General features: G+C 41.0%; 1 protein-coding gene across 5 annotated transcripts; it reads left to right on the forward strand.

The window, feature by feature from the left end:
- The first annotated feature begins 11,469 nt into the window (after nucleotides 1–11,469).
- Nucleotides 11,470–20,420, forward strand: CAV2 (caveolin 2). Of its 5 annotated transcripts, none has more exons than XR_011472601.1 (5): nucleotides 11,470–11,699; nucleotides 12,057–12,244; nucleotides 17,268–17,432; nucleotides 18,659–18,706; nucleotides 20,402–20,420. XR_011472601.1 is itself a non-coding variant. In XM_070423760.1 (4 exons), the coding sequence occupies exons 1-3, from the start codon at nucleotides 11,550–11,552 to the stop codon at nucleotides 17,416–17,418; spliced, it is 489 nt and encodes a 162-aa protein (XP_070279861.1). In that variant the 5' UTR covers nucleotides 11,470–11,549; the 3' UTR covers nucleotides 17,419–17,432; nucleotides 18,659–19,622. The 5 variants fall into 5 exon arrangements, 3 of the variants coding, with proteins under 3 accessions (XP_070279861.1, XP_070279862.1, XP_070279863.1); XR_011472600.1 differs by lacking the exon at nucleotides 20,402–20,420 and adding an exon at nucleotides 19,496–19,622; XM_070423760.1 differs by lacking the exon at nucleotides 20,402–20,420 and having other exon boundaries at nucleotides 18,659–19,622.
- The last annotated feature ends 832 nt before the right edge of the window (nucleotides 20,421–21,252 follow it).

Here is a 21,252-nt window from a genome sequence, read left to right on the forward strand (position 1 = left end):
ACAGCTCTTAGCAACAAATGTAAATGTACTGAGAAAAAAGGTATGGAGAAAATATAAAAGAAGTATACAATATTAAGAATTATGAGTTGGATCAGAGAATTGGACCTTAATCAATATGAGGTCACACCCCCTTCCTTCAGTTATCTTCTTATCTGAGGAGGGTAAAATGTATTGAGTATCTTTTCTGGTAATAGCAGAGCTAAACACTTTCTCCTGCATTCTATTTCATTCTTACATCATTACCATTTTACAAAGAAGAACCCAAAGATAAGAGAGGTTGAGTAACAGTTAGTGATTTTCAGGACAGGAATTAAAACTTAACTCTAAACTCGTGTTTTTTCTACTACGTGATACTTTGGAGGGGTGATTCTTCTTTCCTCAGTCTCCTTAACAACCATTTCTTTGGACACAACTGAGGTGTTGATTATAATTCTCCATTTCTTTAAGGTAAAAAAGTTACAGTGTCCATCAAGCGTAGTCCCTGAAAATAAGGAAAGATGGTCTGAGGACTGTTGTCAGGCTTGATGGTAACAGGTCCCAATTTTCCCAGGACAATCTTTGTCTTTGCTGGTTGTCTTGATGTAATATCAACAGAAGCCTTTTTATTTGAACCTAAAATGCTAACACTGGCTTTATATCATGAAGATTAATCAGAACCATCAAGAAATTAGATCTGTACTTCACAAATGTCAGCAATAGACATCAAAATTGTAAATTTGTGCCTGGGCAGTGTGGGTCAGTGGTTGAGTGTTGACCCTTGAACCAGCGTCTCAGATAAGAAAAAGCTAAAGGAGTTAATCACCTTCAAACCAGCAGTATATGAAATGTTATAGATTCTTCTAGAAGAAGAAGAAGAGGACAAAGAAGAAGAAGGAGGATGAGGAGGAAGAGGACGAGGAGGAGGAAGAGGAGGAATAGGAGGAGGCGAAAAAATACACATCAAGGATTGAATCTAAAATAAACAAACAAGCAGAACAGAAACAGACTTTAGGTACAGAGAACATTTTGATAGTTGCCAAAGAGGAGGGTGGTTGGGAGAATGGGTGAAAAAGGTGAAGGGACTAAGAAGTACAAATTGGTTGTTACAGAATAGTCACGGGGATATAAAGTACAGCATAGGGAATGTAGTCAATAATATTGTAATAACTATGTATGGTGTCAGATGGGTGTAAGATTTATCAGGATGACCACTTAGTAAGTTATGTAAAGTCTAATAACTAAGGTGTACACCTTTCAACTGTAATTGAAAAATTAAAAAATGATTTAAAAACAAAGAGGGAGAGAGAGCTAAAGAAATAAGAGGCAGACTTGAAGGGTCCTACAACCAACAAAGGTCATTTGATAAGGGAATGGAGAGCATCAAAGGATTTAAGGAGGAGAGTGACCTTGAAAAGCACTCTCTGGCTACAGTGTGGAGAAAGGATAGCTACAGTGTGTGTACAGGTTGGAGATAAGGAAATCAATTTGGAGGCTGCTACAGGAATTCGTGAACTAATAAGAGCCTGAACTAAGTAGAGAGAGGAGGGAAAGAAGAAAATTAGAGAGGTATGTGAAAGTAGGATTGACAAGGCTTGGTGTCAAAATGAATATGGGGTTAAGAAAAAAGGCTATCCCCAAATTCCTGTCCTGAGCAGCTCAATGAAGTACATTTTCTAATATAAGGAATGCAGGAGGAAGAAGAGATCAGAGCAAGATGATGACACACTACTTACTTGACATGTTGAGATTCAAGTGTCTGTGGGACAAGCCAGCACACGTGTTAAACAGGTCTGAGTTCGATGGTGGCTAGCAGGGGCTGTAGTTCAGTTCAGAAAAGACTTATTGAGCACTTGAAATAAAGGTTGGTGCTCAGAAATGTCAATATCACAGAGCACTAAAAGATGAATGAACAGGTGCTATAGAGACTCACACAGGAAAAAAAACACTAGGTTCAAAATCTACAAATATAATGATCTAGTGAGCCCACTCATGGGTACATTAAAAAAGAAGAAGGTAACGTAGTATTCTTGCCTTATGCTGTACTGGTCATAATGCAGACCATATATTATACCTTAAGTGTGATTTTTGAGACATGAAACAAGTTCAGTGAGAAAAATTATAATAAGTATTTGAAAATAGTGAAATGTGAAGAACAACTGAAAGAAATTAATCTGGCTAGAAGTTAATCTCAATAGGGTCAGGGGTTGCTGTTGAAAAGCTGTCTTCAAACACATCAAGGGCTGACATTTTACACTTTTAAATAAACTGTGGAATGCAGAAGATGACTAATGGGGGTGGGAGAGAGAAAGAAAGAAAAGGAAAGGAAGGAATGAGGGAGGAAGGAAGGAAGGAAGGAAGGAAGGAAGGAAGGAAGGAAGGAAGGAAGGAAGGAAGGAAGGAGAAAGAAAGAAATTTCAAATAGATGATATTGGCACAAATAATGAAGAATTTTATAACAAACATATTTGGGTTGCTTTATAAAGTAATCTTCCTTTGCTAAATATTCCAACACAGCCTGTATGGCCACTTAATGAAGAGTAATTGATTGATGATCACTGATCTAGAACCTCCAAAATTCTTCCCAACTCAGAGATACTGTTAATGAGCAAGACTGGGAAAAATAACATTTTGGAAAAGAAGAGAAGAAGAAAGCAAGAAAGAGAGAAAGGAAGGGGGGGGGTGAGGAAAAGGGTAACAGTTCTATCATGGAAACACTTTTGCTGGCAAGAAAAATCAAACCAACAAGAAAACACTGAAGAAACTTAGGGGGAAATAAAATCCTTGATGGGAGTGTGAGCTTCTAAAGTAGGTTTAATATCCTAAAACATATCCCTAAACCTGAAAGAAAGGACAGCCCAACTCTGGTAATTGGCATCCTGTAGTTATAAATAATTTAAACCTAACAGTCATTCATTTGTCATTCATTATTTCTTCTCATATTTTTAATGAAAAAGACTTGCAATATATACATAGAAAATGGGATAGGTTTTTACATAATGATAAAATAATAACTATTTTTTTGCCCAAACATTTAGCTATTTTGTACTCCATTCCTTCAGAAAATACTTTGCTTTCAAAGTAAAATTCTTCAGAACCAAGTAATTTGAGTAGCATGCCCTTTACGGCAACATTCTGCAAATTCTACTATTTCCAAATAAAGTAGTTTGCAGTATTTTAGAACCAGAGTGTTTTACTCTCTAAGTTTGTTTTCAGTGACTTGTTTATCCAATGACCACAATCGTTTTTAGAAAGGAAAAATGCATACTTGTTGGTAAATTGTGAATGTATACAAAGTGATAACAAGTGACCTGAAGAATTTTATCTTCATCCCTTAATAAGGGGAAAACAGACACTCTGTCTATTTAGCAAATAATTGCTATCATTTCCCAAAAGTTAGATAGTAACATAAATACAGATGTTATGGGAATTAGTGCATATTTCAAAGAAAACTTTGTTGTTTCTCTTGAGGTTAGCAAAATGAGAGTTTTCTGAATGCTCTGAAGGAATCCTATTTTTTAAAATAAATTCAAACATCTAATAAAATTGCTTTTGACATAGACATTTATTTGCTTCCCAATTATTTAATTAAAGAAGGAATGTCTTCTTCAGGCACACAAGAATGTCAATAGTCTGACTTACAATGTATTTAATAGGGTAACCTTTTAAATATCTGCCTTTAGATCCAAACCTCGCAGTTCTAAACAAAGAACCCGGAAGTTACTAAGCAGTTGACAGAGAGTGAGGGCCTATCTGGGCCTCAGTGGCCCAGAATGAGTGGACACAGGCATCTAAGTTGTCTAACCTATTTAATGCCCTTATGTAATGTAAGAATCTGCCTTGCAGTTTCATGTAACTACGGAGCAAAAATAGACAAACATTCTTTTAGTAAACTTTCTGTTAACAAAATTCTTTCTAGGTGTTTATGGATAGGGAAATATAATCCAAAAGTTCTTCTGTGAAGCCCCGTGGCAGCATCCAGCCCTCAGTCTGCTCTGTGCCATGGATTCCCTTTGCTCTGCACCCCCAGGTTACTGACTCCAGCATTCGAGGTCACCTAATAAACACCAAAAAAGCAATTTACAAGAACCCGGTGGAGAGCATTCTACATTTTTGTCTTTATTCTTCTATTGGAAATATGCAATAAAAAAAAATAATTCCCATTCTTTTCTCTTGACTAATATAAATTAGTTATGTTCTTTTTAAAAAATTGAAATTTACTCTAAATGAAAGTAGAATAACTTCGTGAAAAGAATGACTAGAGAAAACAAAAACTTCAAATTGAGCCATGATAACATTTTTGTCCAAAATAAAACCTTTAGTCAAGAAATCAACCTCCAGCTCTATCGTTTTAGTAACTCGTAATCTTATTTTGAACATATCAGTGTGTCTTTGGAAATCATTTAACTATGCAGCTTTGCAGAAATATGTTCCCATTTGAATATAGAGGAAGTTGTGCTTATTAAGAGTTTAACTTGAGCCCTAGCCGATTTGGCTTGATGGATAGAGGGTTAGCCTGCAGACTAATGGGTCCTGGGTTCAGTTCCGGTCAAGGGCTCAATCCCCAGTAGGGGGTATGTAGCAGGCAGCTGGTCTATGATTATCTCTCATTATTAATGTTTCTATCTCTCTCTTCCTCTCCTTTCCTCTCTAATATATATATATTTTAAGAGTTTAACTTGAAAGTTAGTGCTCACCGAAAGTTAACTAGTGCCTATTTCATGATCTGGAAAGATAAAATATCAAAGTCCTATGGATATGTTTTATTTATGTATATACAGAATTCTAGAAATCAATGGGATATTCAAACTATGAAATAGGAACACCCTTTACTTTTGGAAAATGAGAAAAAATAAATCTAAATTAATTGTCATACATTGTTTCAAATAGAACGAGATGACCTATCATATCAGCTCTAATCATGAATACAGACTTTTGAAGAGTGTACCTTTTTCCCCATCTAATTTTAAGAGTGAAATATTCCCAAATAGCAGTTAATCCTGAAAATTCTTGTGTATGAAAAGAGGTTTTTGAGAGGAAGTGCTATTTGAAACAGCCAGAAGATTAAACTGGCACCAATTACAAAAAAACTACTGTGCCTTAATATTAAATTAAAAATTCCCTGGTTCACCGGTACAGGGCTAATTTTACCTAGAATGTGGACAAAAAGAAAAATGATAGGCAAGAAAAAAAATAAATGAACAGGGTTTAATTAAGTGACATTAAACTCCCTGGCACAATCCCACAAAAGTTTGATTACCGAATAACTTTAATAACAGGCTCTTTTTTGCCTGTTCCTTTAAGCATGTTTATCCTGTGCATTGGGTAGTGAACCATTATCGGGTGAGGGTGGAGAGGTGAGAAGACAAAAATACATATTGATGAAGAAAGAGTAGTAGTTTATGCAAAGCCCACTCTCCAGAGAAAATGGATCCTACAGGGTACTGCAGGTTTTTCCAAATTCTCCATCTGTGTCTTGGTCGGTGAAGGATGCTTAAAGGACATGGTAAGCAACGACCTCGCTGTTCCACTAACCAGCCCATGGACTTCTCAGCTGAGATCACCTAACCTTGCAAAGATATTTAGTTGCTAAAGACTGCCAAAACTGACTACATTTTACAGTCCTGGGATGGAATCAAGAAGTCCCAAATCTCTGTTTTTCCAGCTATAATTATTCAAACCATCCTGGCCTTTGTCAGGGACCTGTAGGAGGCTGCTAGGTAACCAGGCCTAGCAGCTGTTTCTTGATGATATCTCAATGAGATATATGTATCCCTCAAATAATAACATCATATTGAAAAAATGCAATTAAGCAAAGGTAACTGGTTCTTCTAAAATTATTACCTGGCAAAAAAAATATCAAAAATCCCTGGAGTTTCTGACAAATTGGTATTACCATTCTGAGATTTCAGCATGGGTTTTGTAAATGAACAACTGGACCTTGACTTTCCCCATTCACATTTAGTAGTTTCAACTATGTCTTATGCAATAACTCTCAGCCCGGAAAGGAGGGGAAGGTGATTTTGGCCCCCAGGCGACATCTGGCAAGCGCTGGAAGCATTTTTAGTTGTTATGACTGGGGAGTGCTATTTGCATCTAGTGCAGTGGTTCTCAACCTTCCTAATGCCGTGACCCTTTAATACAGTTCCTCATGTTGTGGTGACCCCCAACCATAAAATTATTTTCGTTGCTACTTCATACCTGTAATTTTGCTACTGTTATGAATCGTAATGTAAATACCTGGTATGCTGGATGTATTTTCATTGTTACAAATTGAACATAATCGCCCCCTGAGGGCTTCTCCACCTCCTCCTGCTCCTGCAGGGCTATCAGGCAGTATCCGCCACTCGCACGCACTGACAGTGCAGGCCCCACACACATCTGCAGCTGGCACTGGCCCCAATTGCTCTGCGCCATCAGTGGGTACCAGTGGTGGCAGGAGTGGGGCTAGCGTCAGACAAGGGATTGGGGGCCACAGCAGGAGGGGCCGGGTGGGGGCGCAGGGCTGTGCCCACTGCAGCCTCGTGGCCCACAGTTCCTTTCAAGGTGCACAAATTTGTGCACTGGGCCCCTAGTATAACTGTATTTCTTCTAAGCATGCCCTTACTCATAATGCATACAGAAAAAACCATGGGAGGGCCAAAACTGCAATGCGGCTTTTATTAAATTAAATTAGTCCAGGGCCCTAGTAAGGTGGCATTGAGTTATGTCGTTTTCCTCTGAGCTTTCGCCAAGAACCCCCTGGTTCCGAACCTGCCCACTGGCACTCTGCTGGCTGCTGTGCCACCCATAGGGAGGCAGTCTGAAAGCAAAGTTGGTCTGACCCCTGTTCAGGACCCCAGGGCAGGCCCCACCCCAGCCATTCCTATCTAACTTCCTCAAGCTATGGAAACCCAATTCTTTGAAGGCTTTTGAGCAAAGACTGCTCTGGCTACTTCAAGCTGATTGGGTCATTGCGGGCTTTGGGTTCCCATACTTGCTAGCTGTCAGCTGAGGGAGGTGGCTGCTGATGTCTGTCCAGTGGCCCCAAATAAGAAATCTGTCCTGTGGGAGTGAGGGCTTGGTGTCCTTCAGACAGTACCATTTGGAGCTGTCTGGCTGCTATAGGAGTCACGGCACCAAATGTGTGTACCAGGGAGATGATAAGATCTCTGTTCTTTTCTTTTTGAAGGAAAGATTTCAATCAAGAGACAAAGTGTAGCAAAATAAGTGAGAATTCATTGGCCACAGCAAAAATATACTTAGGATAGTAACACAAGGAGGGGCATAGAAGGAGCAACAGAAGAGCCTGGGCTGGGCTGCTTGGCTCACTGAGAAATCAGAGAAAAGGGGGCCTTGGAGACAGATTCAAGAGGTTAACTCAGGATGAGCTGCAGCTGCCTGCTGCTCCCCTGGTTGCAATTTTGGTGGGGTCCCTTAGAGCAGTGGTTCTCAACCTTCCTAACGCCACGACCCTTTAATACAGTTCCTCATGTTGTGGTGACCCCAATTTCATTGTTACAAATTGAACATAATGAAAGCATAGTGATTAATCACAAAAACAATATGTAATTATATATGTGTTTTCCGATGGTCTTAGGCGACCCCTGTGAAAGGGTTGTTTGACCCCCAAAGGGGTCGTGACCCCTTAGAGGAAAGAAGGGGGAAGGGAATGGCAAGGGTGTGCTCCCATGGGGGAGAGCGTACCCTGGGTTCTTCATCCTGAGCATCTTTATCTCTCTTGCAGGTGGAAATCACAGGGGAGACCTCAGGGGAGGGTCTCCATAGAATGTTGAACAGTTTATCAGGTGTGCTCTTTCAGGGACGTGGTCTCCACTGATTGGTCGGTGCCAAAGCAGCTGGTTATTAATCAATGTAGCTGATCCTGAGGCAGCCATGGCATCACTTGTCTGGTTTTCCCGCTTTTCTGGGCTGGAGCTGAAATACAACTGAGGCCTAGATGTTATCTTTAAGGAGGAGAAGGTCAGGGGGTCTAAACTGCATGACTAGTGATATGAAAAGATAGGGGGTCCAAATTGCATGACCAGGAATATGCAAGGGGAGGATAGGTCTCCCTGGGGGTGAGGTTCTTGTTTTCCCAGTTTTGCCAGGCATCTGGGGCTTTCCGCCCTGGTGAGTTTCTGTACCTGGCTCATCGTCCTTGCTCTGCTCATGTCTGTCTGACTGCCTATAACATTATCAAGTTGTTAATCTTCAACTATATTAATAAATCATCTGAAAAACAGCCATCTTGCCAGAATCTATGATAACAGCCAGAAGATGAATGCACTGGTATTGATTTATTACAAAATTTTTTATTTCTGTGAACGAAAAGAGGATACATGCTAACCTGACTAGCTCAGGGAAGACCTGCATGGTGGCTTTGCAAACTCAGAAATCTAAAGTAATCACAAAGGATGGAAATTAAAGCTTTTTTGTAAACTTAAAGCAGTTTATGGTGGGTAGTCATGTCCTAGGCCGCCATCTTCCCTGACAAAGGTCAGTCTTTACCTTACCTGCGCCTGTCCATTGTCTTTTTGCATCTATGAGAACATCTCAGTGGAATGTCAAAGTAATTTCCCTTTTTCCGGAGCCCTCAAAACACAGGCACCACTCTGTGGCCGAGATCACTAATCTCCTCTTTGTTATTGAGTTGTTGACTGTTAACTATCCGGCACTCACCTAAATAAGTGTCTATCATTTTATTTTTTATCCAATCCCAGAGGTTTCCCTGCTTTGCTTTCTCCCACTTCCCTAATCTATCACCAATGGATTTTATGTAATCAATACACATCTTCTATTTTGATTATAATGTGTAAAATAAGGTGCGAAACAGCCACTCTCTGGAGTAGTATCTCAATCCATTAAGATTTTGCTTCTCGGCAATTGTTGACAGTTTGGGCTCAAATAAACTCACAAAAGTTCTTCACAGGTTTGAATGTTTCTTTACGTTGACAGTTCCCTTGGTCTTGGGCAATTTTTTTTTTTTTTAAATTAAAGAGGAGTTATTTGGAGAGAGATACTAGAGTGTGCTCAGATATGTAGCTCCAACCCACCTCCTCTCTTCTCCCTTTCCTGTAGATCTCTCCTCCAGTTAGTGGAGATAGGATACCCTTTGCTGTAGTAATCACTGGTTTAAACTCCTTGAGAGCAACAGTAGCTAACTTTTTTCTAAGCGCTTACTAATAGGATAAGAAAAATCACTTTGATAGCTCCTCTCGAAAATTTTATGTATTAAAATGGTGAAATGGATAAGGATTTCATCAAAATAAGAACCTCACACAGACTAAACCCACGGGGGTTGGGGGTCGGGGGGACGGGGCAGGGTGCTCATTTACCAATAAAAAACTGGTAAATGAATGAATTCATGCATCCTACTGTTTAAAATTCTATGCTACATGCAACAAACCTACATGGGTTTCTTTTAGCTTAGGTTTTAGAGACACTTTCGTAGATAGCTATCATTTTACAAATAAATCTGTAATCTAAACTGTCTCATTAAAACCATGTTACTTTCACCTTCTTTTTGGCCTCCTAGCCCACCACCTGAAATAATAATAATAATAATTCAATTACTTGTGAAAATGATTGCAAAGGTCTTACTAATCCCACTAGAATGTAAATGTGATCAGAGGACAAAAAAACAATAAGGAAAGAAGCCCTAATGCCAGATTCTCAGCCACGGCCTAAGACCACTCTAGCATTCAGGAATGACTTTCTTCTTTGCATGAAACATCTTAAAATCTGATGTTGTAATGTAAAGAAAACTAAATTTTAACAAAATGTTAGTTAGCTGTAAACTTGTTTCTTTTCCATGTCCTGGTAATTGATATTACAGATTTCCTTATGGATTAAAGTCTTCTGTTCATGTTGATAAATAGATGTTGGGGGAAAAAAATCTCTAGAAGAGTCCGAATGCTCAGTCTGCCTCTTGGGTGAATGGAGGAGGTAGAGAAGGACAGAAAAGGCTATAAATAGAATGTCTAACTCATCACTTTGGAATTAACCAAACATAAATAAAACTGGGAAAGGAAAGTAAGAAAGAAGGGCAAGGGTAAGCAGGACCACCCCTGGAAAAGAATGGGCCCGGAAAGCATGAGATCCAAGTGCACCACTCTACAGAGTTTCCACACCGCCCTCCATACGCAGCAGTAGGGGTAGGTCAACGTTTTACTTAATTATTAGAAATTCTAAGGTTTGGCTCCAAAATAGTTTTCCAGTTCAAGTCGTGTTCTTTTTTTATAATTGTTATTGTTTCAAAAATAGACTTTTTCTTTCAGAAGAGGTCATTCTTCAAATCCAGTTCACACAAGAGGATTTGGAATGTACAGCGAGTCCCAAATGCACTATATTCAGCAACACTTTAGCGGGTTCCCACTACGTCTTCGGCTCTGAGCAAGCTGCAGGCACTCCCTCAAGTCTAGAACCCATTCTTTAGCTTTTGGCAAGTTTGTACTACTCCTTTTCCTCTCCAAACACACAGCTAAGTCCACCAGACCTCAGACCCTTTATGAATATTCAAACCCCGCCCTTCTACAAGCTTTTGAGGGAGTAGTCAGCAGACTGGTCCATTGCAATGTGGCTTTTATGCTAGGGGCTGGTTTGCATGATTCCCACAAAGCAGTTCCAGAAGCGACTGCCAGGGATTTTTTACAGGGTTTTCTGATTCAAAGGAAACTTGAGTTATAATTTAGGGGCGGGGGAGGGGGGTGCGGGGGGAGGATCAGACCTTCCCTCCGGGTCTGAAGGTGCAAACTCCCAGGGGCAGGAGGCTCCCCTTCCCAACTCCACACCCTCACACACTGTGGGCAACAGACTCGCTGAGTAGCTGATGGGCTTGCAGGGTCCCCTGGCACTTGCGGGGCTGCCTGCAACCAGGTGGATGGCTCCTTCTCTCCCAGGGCGACGACAGCGACAACACCGGGTTTGGGAGCCTACTGCGTGTCAGGGACCCTATCGAGTTTGACATGAATTGACATTTAGTCTCACGCGAAGGCTCCGTGAGCAGGTATCATTGCTTCCACGTCTTACGGAGGCAGCTGAGGTTCCCAGACGGGCCGAAGCTCACAGGGTGAGCAGCAGAGACGAAGCCAGACCCTCGGGTGCCATCCCCGCTCTTAACCTCCAGCTGAGCCCTCCGCAAGGCCATCCCCCTGGAAAGCCTGCGCCTCGCCGCCCGGGCGGGCCCAGAGGTGCCGGGGCGGAGCGGCTCCCCCCGTCCCGGCCGGGAGAAGGGGGGGACCCGCCGGGGAGAAGGGAGGGACCCGCCGCGGAGAAGGGGGGGACCCGCCGGGGAGAAGGGGGGGGGACCCGCCGGGGAGGGGGGCGTGGGGCGCGCGAGGCGGGAGCCCCGGTGCCGGCGTCCGGCCCCGCCCTCCGGGCATCCGCGGGGCGGCGCTCGGGCGGCCGCAGGGCCGGGGCCGGGGCGGGAGCCGGAGCCGCAGGAGCGGCGGCGGGAAGGGCCGCGCAGGGGCGGCGAGGCGCGCGGGGCGGGGCGGGGCCGGCGGCGGGAAGGGAAGGGAAGGGCGGGCGGCCGGGCCGGAGCCGCGCCTCGCCAGCCGGGTGCAGCCGCCGCGCGCCGAGCGAGCGCCGCGATGGGGCTGGAGACCGAGAAGGCGGACGTCCAGCTCTTCATGGACGAGGACGCCTACAGCCACCACAGCGGCCTCGACTACGCCCACCCTGCCAAGTGCGCGGACTCGGACCCGGATCGGGATCCAAACCAGCTCAACGAGCATCTCAAGGTGAAGCCCGGAGCGGGCGGGGGGTCAAAACCTGGGCCTGAGGCTCGTCGCAGCCCCCACCCTGCCGAGGGGGTGCGGGGACCCCCCCCTCTTTCTACCTCTGCCCCCACCCCACCCCACCCCACCCCACGCCACTGGGTCAGCCCCGCGGGGTCCGGGGACCCAGAACCACCAGCCGCGGGGCCGCCTGCGTAGCCAGGAATTCTTAGCCTCATTTCTGGGCGCCGACCTCGACCCCAGGAGAAGGTGGGGCACCCCTGCCAAGCCCTCCCGTTCTGCTCCCCCGCCCTGAGGGCTCCTGGGTCCCGGGGGCGCAGGTTTGGTGACAATTCCGCATCCCCGCGCCCCGTCCCGCAGCTGGACTTTCAGGATGTGATCGCCGAGCCCCAGTCCACGCACTCCTTCGACAACGTGTGGATCTGCAGCCATGCCCTCTTCGAGCTCAGCAAATTCGTGGTTTACAAGTTCCTGACCCTGTTCCTGGCGATCCCCCTGGCCTTTGCCGCGGGGATTCTCTTCGCCACCCTCAGCTGTCTGCACATCTGGTGAGAAGGGGCACCCCGGGTGTGTATGGGGGGGGGGGGGAGAGGGGAGTGGACCAGCTTTTTGAAACGTGGGAATGTTCTTTGCCCCCTGCCTCCTGCCCGCCCCTTCTCCCAGGCTGACATGCAGGGGGCACTCAGCAGCTCCTGACACCCTAGCGAGGTGGGGGGGCCTTCAAAGCCTGTGCTTTCTTTAGAATCCTAGGGTGGGGGTGGGGGCGGGGGCGAGGAGAGCCATGGGCTGGGTTAGGAGTTTAAACAGAGGGGATGTCCCCCAGCCGCCTGTGGAGGTGGAAACTGGAGGCCTAGTTCCCTGCCACAGGCTGCTCTGTCTCTGGTAGCTGTGTTGGGACTTGTACCTCTGGTTTGGGGCAGGGCTCTTAGGTTTATTTCATCACTTCGTATGCAGTCACCACCTATGCTTGGGGTAAAACAAAAGCGATCTCTGAGCAGAATGCCAGTGACAGGATCACTGGAAAAGGATGTAAAACCTGCTTCCTGCCAGGGGCAAATGGCAAGAATGAGACCAGATGAATGAAAATTCAGACTGCGGGATAATGAAATGAGAAGGCCTCCAGATTCCCTTTTCACTTCTGAACAACAACTCCAGTTAAAAGGGAAAATACATACAGCAAACCTACTGGACATCGATAGGATACTTTGAGTAACTTTATTCACACTCAAAATGCATCATAAAGCTTTGGAGAACAGTTTTAAGCACCAAAAAGTTTTAAGGGACAATGCCACATTTTACCAAGGTGTTTTGTTGTTGTTGTTGTTTTATTTTATTTTTTATTTATTGATTTATTTTTTTAGATTTTTTTAAAAATATATTTTATTGATTTTTTACAGAGAGGAAAGGAGAGAGATAGAGAGTTAGAAACATCGATGAGAGAGAAACATCAATCAGCTGCCTCCTGCACATCTCCTACTGGGGATGTGCCCGCAACCCAGGTACATGCCCTTGACCGGAATCAAACCCGGGACCCTTCAGTCCTCAGGCCGACGCTCTATCCACTGAGCCAAACCGGTTTCGGCTGTTGTTGTTGTTTTAAAAGATATCCACTTTATTGGAGATGCAACAGTTGCCAACCTTGTGCTTTAGGTCCCTCCAGGCCAAATATGTAACCCCAGGTGCTGCCATGCCTTTCTGAATCATGGGATTGCTGCACCCTCACTTGTAGTGTGTTCCTCGTTAGAAGTTACAAAATTAGTCTCCATTCCCCTTTACCATCCGAATCAAGTTCTTCAGTCAGTTAGCTAGCTGTTTAGTTCAACGAGGAAACTTTACTGAATGCTTAGTCTGTGCAGAGCCCTGGGCCCGGCATGAGAAAGATGCAGGGTCTGCCTTCAGCTTCTTCACAGCACAGCAGGGCAGCTGGCTGGGTACAGAGGTGGATGCTGAGAAAACTCACTTAAACCTGTGGAGGAGGCCGGAGGCACAGGGAAGGCTATGTGGGCAGAGAAAAGAGTCTAAAAATGGTGAATAAAAATTCACCAAATCGGCAAAGGATAAAGAATGAGCATCAATTCCGTTTGATCACTAACGATTGTAAACAGCTAAACTATGTTGAAAATGCCAGAAGACTGCTAAAGGAATGAAAATCTTTGCCTTTATATATCCACAGATCCACAAGGGCCAGATGTATAGTTAGTTCATATTCTGACATTAGCACATGGATTGTTTTTCATCTTTGCTCAAGGATATGTTTGTGGTTGTTGTTTTATTGTTATTATTATTATTTTGTAGAGAAAGAGAAAGGGAGAAAGAGAAACATCAATGAGAGAGTGAAACATCGATGGGTTGCCTCCCACACTCACCCCAACCAGGGATCGAACCCACAACCTTTTGGTGTAAAGGATGATGCTGAAACGAACAGCCACCCAGCCAGGGCAATACATGGATTTTTTAAAATTCAGCATATAAAATTTCGGATTTCTAATTAACTAAAACCAGTCATCTAACCTCTGTGTTAGTTTTCTCACTTTCAAAAATGTGAAAAACTGGGAAGCCACCGCATATTGTGAAACGTTGGCTACGAAGCTATTTGGAAATGTAGAGTGCCATGTTTATACAACAAAGCCAGGTTTTCCTAAAGCACTTGTGGAAGACTTGAAAACAAAAAGGTTTTCATTTTCTAAATGGTGGAAAGATATAAGTAAAACTACAATTAACCAAATGATGCTTCTCTCCCCCTGGCTGTCCTGAGCACCATAGGGGTTTTTGTGTATGGTGAATCATCAAACCAGTTCCTTTTCAGCCACATGAAATGTATTATTTAACTTCAGCTTTCTTCTCAGATTGCGTTCATGTGGGACATTAATATTTAACCATCATACGTGTGTCATCAGACAGCTTTGATTGCAAGTAGAGAAGTCACTTCAAACAAAAATGCTTAAAAGTTAGTTTATACCTGGATAAAATACTAGTAGATTAATCTTTAGAGACCTTAGAGAATATCAAACCTATTTGAGTAAGCTTGTGCACTCTCTCTCTCTCTCACTCTCTTGCCTCGCTCTTTCTCTTTTTTTCTTTTGATAGGGAGTATGTGACCAAAGCTATGAAAACATCACATCATCACAACGGGTCTGATTTTTAAATTCTATAAAGAAACAAGTGAAAATAATAACAACAATAACAACAACAAAAAAAAAAACAACAACCCTGAACTCAGTCTGGTGATGTATCCCAGGCCAGAGTTCAGGTCATTAGGATCCAGGAGAATTGGTTTGATTCCACACCACGCTCAGGCTGAGGTAGCCACCACTTGGCGATTGCAAATTATTGATCACAAGTAAATCATACCAAGAAATGTCGGCTGGAGCTCTCTTACCCCTTATATTTGCTGGAATACAATTCAAATACCTGGTTCCTCTGCTGGGAATGCAGCAGTATCAGTCTCATTTTCCGGAAGATTTTTTAATAAAGCAAATCGCTATGACAATTCAATCTGCATGACACTATTGTTAATACAAAGCTAAATAAAGTCTTTGCCCTGAGAGCTTTATTATCCAATGGAGGAATATATACTCTTATAAATTATAAGATTTATTTAAGAAGTTTTTGGCCCTGGCCAGTGTGGGTCAGTTGGTTGGAACTTTCATCCCATACACCAAAAGGTGCTGGATTCCATTTCCCATCAGGGTACATACCCAGGTTGAGAGTTTGATCCCTAGTCTCATCTCTCTCTCTCCCCCTTCTTCTCTCTAAATCAATTTTTTAAAAATAGAAGAAGTATTTAGGTTGGCCACATTGAGCCTCAACCAAGTTTTGGGTTATTCCAAATTGCCTGGAGTTTCTGAAGGGGTACTCTCTAGGATGTTGAGGAAACAGTTTGTTTGATATCAGAGGATCTTTGGAGTCTTTGATCCAAAGTGAGAGAACAACAACTTAAAGAAAATAACATTAAAATGAGTTCAGCACGTCCTATGAACTAATGTCAAGTGTGGGTACTGCAGTCTGCTGAACTGGAAAATCCACTTTTGTCCTGAGTGTAATTCTCTCTTAAGACATGGAAATCTAACAAGTTATGAAGATGATAAATCTCTTAGCCTGAGGAAGAAAGGCAAGCTAATTATATATTGAATGAAGTGGATTTGATTAAGAAGTTTTCTGATCTAAACTTAAGCCTTGTAGTATGTCAATTTGAGATTATTTTGTGATAATTGTTTTCATTCTGACTTCAAAATAGTTATATTTATTATAATGACAGCACCATTTGGACATTTCAAGGGCACATAATCCTGATAGCCAGTCTCTAAGATTTCCAAGTCATACTTCAATTTGTAGTAATTTACCCAAAGCCACACATAAAATGAGAAACTAATGGAATAAAAAGCCAAACGTTGCCATCATTCAAGTTTCTATTCAACTCTTTAGCTCTGAAACACCTAGCAATTAATTTTCTTTCGAGATTGCTTCAAGTCTTTAGTACTTAGAACAAAACACAAGATAAGTATAATCTGTATAGTAAACAGTCAATATGAATAATTCAGTATTCTAAAAATATTGCAACCAGACAGTTGCCTGATCTTTCCTTCTCTTTGGAATAAGTACCATAGGCCTTTACTTAAGTCACATTTTAAAAGCAAGCCAAGAAAATCAATCCCACTTCCTGTGCCCACCCAGGTAATAATAAAAATTCCATTGAGGCTGCCGTCAAGGCCTGGAATTCACAAACACCACTCTGCTCTACGAGCACCACTGCAGCAGAAAACAATCTTCAGGGGGTGACAGAGAGAAGCCATATTCAGAGGAATATGAGAATATGCAGTTATTTCAAGAAAAGGCACATGAATAAAATAATTTCAATATCATCTAGTTTTTCTCATCTAAGAAATTGCAGGGCTCCTTTAACTATACCACACAACCTTTTTCAGTACATGTAATTATTATGAAAAATTAAAAATATAAATGTTAACAGATGGCTAAATTCACTTCACCTCAAACATTTACTAACGATCAAGAATGTCCTCACTTAAAGAACTTCGATTCTAGTAGGAAAGACAGAAATATAAGCATCTGTTTGTGATGCTTTTTTATACATTTGCGGATTAAGAAGTTTGTTTCAATATGTTAGAAGCACAAACACACACACACACACACACACACACACACACACATTCAGCCCAGCCTGGCCTAAGGGGAAGTGAAGTGGAATAAGGCAACAAGAAAGACTACCAGGAATTAGAACCGCAGAGAAATGTGAAGAGCTCGGCAGGTTAATGTTTAGGGGTAAAGGTCAGATAAATTCACAGTTTGGTTTATTTTTTGTTTTACTGATTCAGACAGCATACCACCCAAAGAAATAAGATTACTGTTTGTCATCTCCCTGCCTGTCTAGTTTTTAAGCAACTTACCTTGTGTGCATCTTATCACTATGTGGGTCACTTTATTTTGTTTCAAAAGCTCAGCCAAAGTTAGGTGAGTTAGGCCATCGTTATATCTTTTCAGGCATGTGCAGGAGCCAGTGGCCTTATTTGGTAACACCAACAACCCTTACACGTCTCTCCTCCTCCATTCCAGGATTATAATGCCTTTTGTAAAGACCTGCCTAATGGTCCAGCCTTCAGTGCAGACAATATGGAAGAGCGTGACAGACGTCGTCATTGCCCCGTTGTGTGTGAGCGCAGGGCGCATCCTCTCTTCTGTCAGCGTGCAGCTGAGCCGCGACTGAACACGTGGTCCCAGGTCTGCAGATTTGGATACTGTCCTACTTCTTTGTTGTTACAGCATAAAGCGACTACTGTTCTGTTCATTCCCCAACTGTGCTCATTAAGACGGACAGCCACATTTAGAAATGTTTCTTGGCAAATTTTTTTCAAATAATGCTTTTATAATTAATAACCAGGGATTTCATATCTAACTTTATAACCAGAATTACACAATAGGTTGACAACACTATTTTTAAAGGCAAACACTTTTTGCTTTAGTACAAAAGTATATCTTTTATCATGACGAGTTTATAATGATCAAGATACATTTCTCTCAAATACTGCAGTGGTTGTTTTGCACAATTGCCATAAAAACATGGGATTTCTTATTTCCTTACTTTGGAAGTAATACTTTTAAGTTACCTTTGCAGATAAAGTCATAGGGATTCTTAGCGATAAGATATACAAAGATTCTAGAAATTGCAGAAATGAAAGCATACAGTAGTGATAGGGGCTATCAAATATAATAAAACAAATGTGAAAATTGATTCATGCAAGTGTGTTCCTTTAAATAAGGTATTGTTAATCTATAATCCTATTTAACAAGAAATTTCATTTTACTGTATATTTTGTACTTAATGTAAATGTTGCTCTAATCAGATTGCTTTCAAGCACTTTTATTATATTTGTGTTCTTGTTGAGCTAATATATAGAATGAGTAACTATATAGAATGAGCAGGAATTTTACTGCTGAGATTGCACTGTCGTGATTATGTAAGCATATATATCTTCTTTGGGAATAGAATGTAAAAGACCAATGTACTGGCTTTTTTTTTCTAACTTTATAAGCAAAACCCTGAAATGTTTTATGAGTAATGTTTATCTTAAAATAATCTGTATCCAATTTTTATTTTGTTTAGGGTATGCTTTCTCTCTTATAGTTAGAAATTAAACCAGTATGCTGCATTCCTATTAATGTTTCACTTTACCTTCAAGTAATATTGGTGCTATTTAATAACATTTTACAATAAAGCCTATTTCTTATACTTAAGTATCACAGTGATTCATGTAGAGAGACTTCCAAGAAATTTTTGTCAATTCGTTGGGTCCATGCTACTGAGCTATTATTTATAAATTTAACACTAACAGCTATAAACTTTCAATATGTTGTCTAACATGAGTTTTGTTACACAGTATAGAATTATTCTTATCATCGTGAACTGTAGAATCCTATTTTAATGTTATGCATTGCTTTTGTTTTAGAAATCTCATTATTCCAACATGATAACTTACACAAATGATGTCTATGATGTGAGTAGTTACTACAATTTACACATCTTAAAAGTATGAAATGCTCAAATTTCAGCATTACTATAAGAACCTGAATTAACATTCATTTAAATATCTTCATAGATGACAAAACTTCATTCAAATATTAATTTTATTTTTCTAAATTGCCAGGACTGGTGAAATAAAGGATGATTTATTGGAATATTATTGGGGACCGAGGCAAATTAATGATTAAATTAGGAGACTTGTATTTTTCTGAAAGTAACCTCAAAAGAGGCTTTTAAAACTGTCTTAGGCCATGATAGCATCCTTAGAAAAGACACTCATGATCATTACCTGAAAGCATTACCACTCATTTGGCAAGTTTTAAAATAAAAAATATACACAAAGTCATATAACAAAATCAAGTAACTTTTAAAAATGATAAATATGAGCTCCTTATTTCTTAATAGCATTGGATACTTTCAAAGTGAATTTTTGTTGAGATTTGCCATTAACTCTTTCAAAAACTGAAATTTTGTACCAAGTTGATCCAGGTCACATGTGCAAACATGTTTGTTCTTTAGCTGGTGGGGGGAGAGGTGGGTGATTTGGAAACTTTCTCAATATCCATAATAAACTTTCTAAAAAACCCATACATATATTCATTGCTTTTCTTACATTAAATATAGAACTGATCAATAAAGATTCTGTTCTAACTAATTACCTTCTTAAAAACTCATAATACATTAAAAAACATGAATTATTGCTTATTCAGGAATGTATTGGTGAAAATTATGAGATTGGTAATTTAATTTTTTGTTTTTCCAGCACTTACAGAGGTCTCCTATTAATTTTTCTATCATTGGATGAAAAGTATGGAGTAGCTTGTTCATAAACCCACTATATTTCATCTTCTTCCTGAAATAAAGTCTCTTCCTAATCCTGAATAAACTGATATTTCTGTTTTCAGGTGTTTTTTTTATGAGAAAGTAAAACAATATAAATCACATGTGCTTGGGTACTGGTACCATGAAGCCAGACTAGAGTCTAAAATTATTTCTGGAAAGTGAGTATGTGAAGTGTATTTGCTGATTCAGCATAGAATTTTCATTGTCAGTTTATCTGGAAAAGTGACCAACTTCTAATAATAAAGCAGGTGTCTGGCTTTTAAAAATGCTCTTTATAGTTTCAAAGAACTTTGAAAGTCCCTCTTTTCAGTCATCCACATCCCATGAATTTATTCAGAGGCCTTTCTGGGGAAGCTACTGGAATGTAATGAAAAAAGATCAAGCACCTGGATCCCAGTCTCAGCACTGCCTTTGCTGAGGCGTGTCACCTACTGCACATGGTTTAATCTCGAGGGCCTCAATTTTCTTATCTTTAAGGGAAGGATTGAACTAAAAAAATCTCTCAGGCGCTTTCTAGCTCCATGTTTTCTGCAGCTTCAGTCAGAAGACTTGGCTACGTATACAAAAACCAATCTATCTGTTCAGACCAGGAATTTTTAAAAATCATGGATTTTCTATCAATTAGAGGGCTGGGTGCTATAAATATAATAAATAATGCATTCGTTTTTCACTCTTCAGTTGAATGTGAAATGGTGTATATGGCTTTGATTCTTCATGACAGGGATTCCTAGATTTTTAACAATTTTAAGTCTTTATCATTGTGACATTTCCCCCAAAATAATGTTACTCTATATTCTAAATTAATTAAAATTTATTTTATTTGAAGGTTTCTCTACCAAGATCACTGCTATACTGCCATGACCATTACTATCTTCAACTTTTGCCCAGCTAGTTGCTACAGCCTGTTAACTGGCCTCACTCCTAGCCTTCAATATGACCTTCTCCAATCCATCTTCCCCTCAAAACAAAGTGATCCCATCAAGACTTGCTGCTCAAATCATCAATTGCATGTGCTTGCCCTTACAATAAACTCCAGACTCTTGAACAATGTATGCAAGGCCTTCACTATTGCCCACTGTCACCTGCAGCAACTCCCTTCTGCAGCCCTCACTGAAGTGCCCAGCTCTTTCCTGCCCCCATGCCAGGATCACTCTTCTCCTCATGGCAGTCTAACCCCTCTGTTTCTGAAACTCCTCCACATTAAGTGCCTCTTCTGTGTCTTCATATAAAATCTTGTACAAACTCCAATTATCACCACCCAGTAAAACCAACCCTTGTTAACTAACCCTACTTGATTACTAGTTAGATTTAAAAGCATGACTTCATCTTTGTTTCCCGCGATTCTGAAATGGTGCCCAACGCTTAGTGAGCTCAATCAATGTTTTTGAATGAATGACTATGTGAATAAATAATTAAAGAAAACTTGGGATGATTTCAAAGCTAGGGTGGAAATCATGCTTCGACTTCAAAAATTTCATTTGCAAGAGGGGTTTGAAATGTACTAATTCTAATAATTACTCCCAATTCTCTTATCTGAAATTTATTTCACATCGTTAGGGATATAAAACCTAACACTTAGAAACTTGTTTAGAAGCATACTTTCTGGCATTTTAGAATGTTGCTATTTCTTTATCCCATTTTGAAATTTATAATACTAAAGCATTGTGTTTATAGCAT

This window comes from Myotis yumanensis, unplaced genomic scaffold, assembly GCF_028538775.1.
Source record: "Myotis yumanensis isolate MYYU_CA2020_CCGP unplaced genomic scaffold, mMyoYum1.0.hap1 SCAF_9, whole genome shotgun sequence".
NCBI lineage: Eukaryota > Metazoa > Chordata > Mammalia > Chiroptera > Vespertilionidae > Myotis > Myotis yumanensis.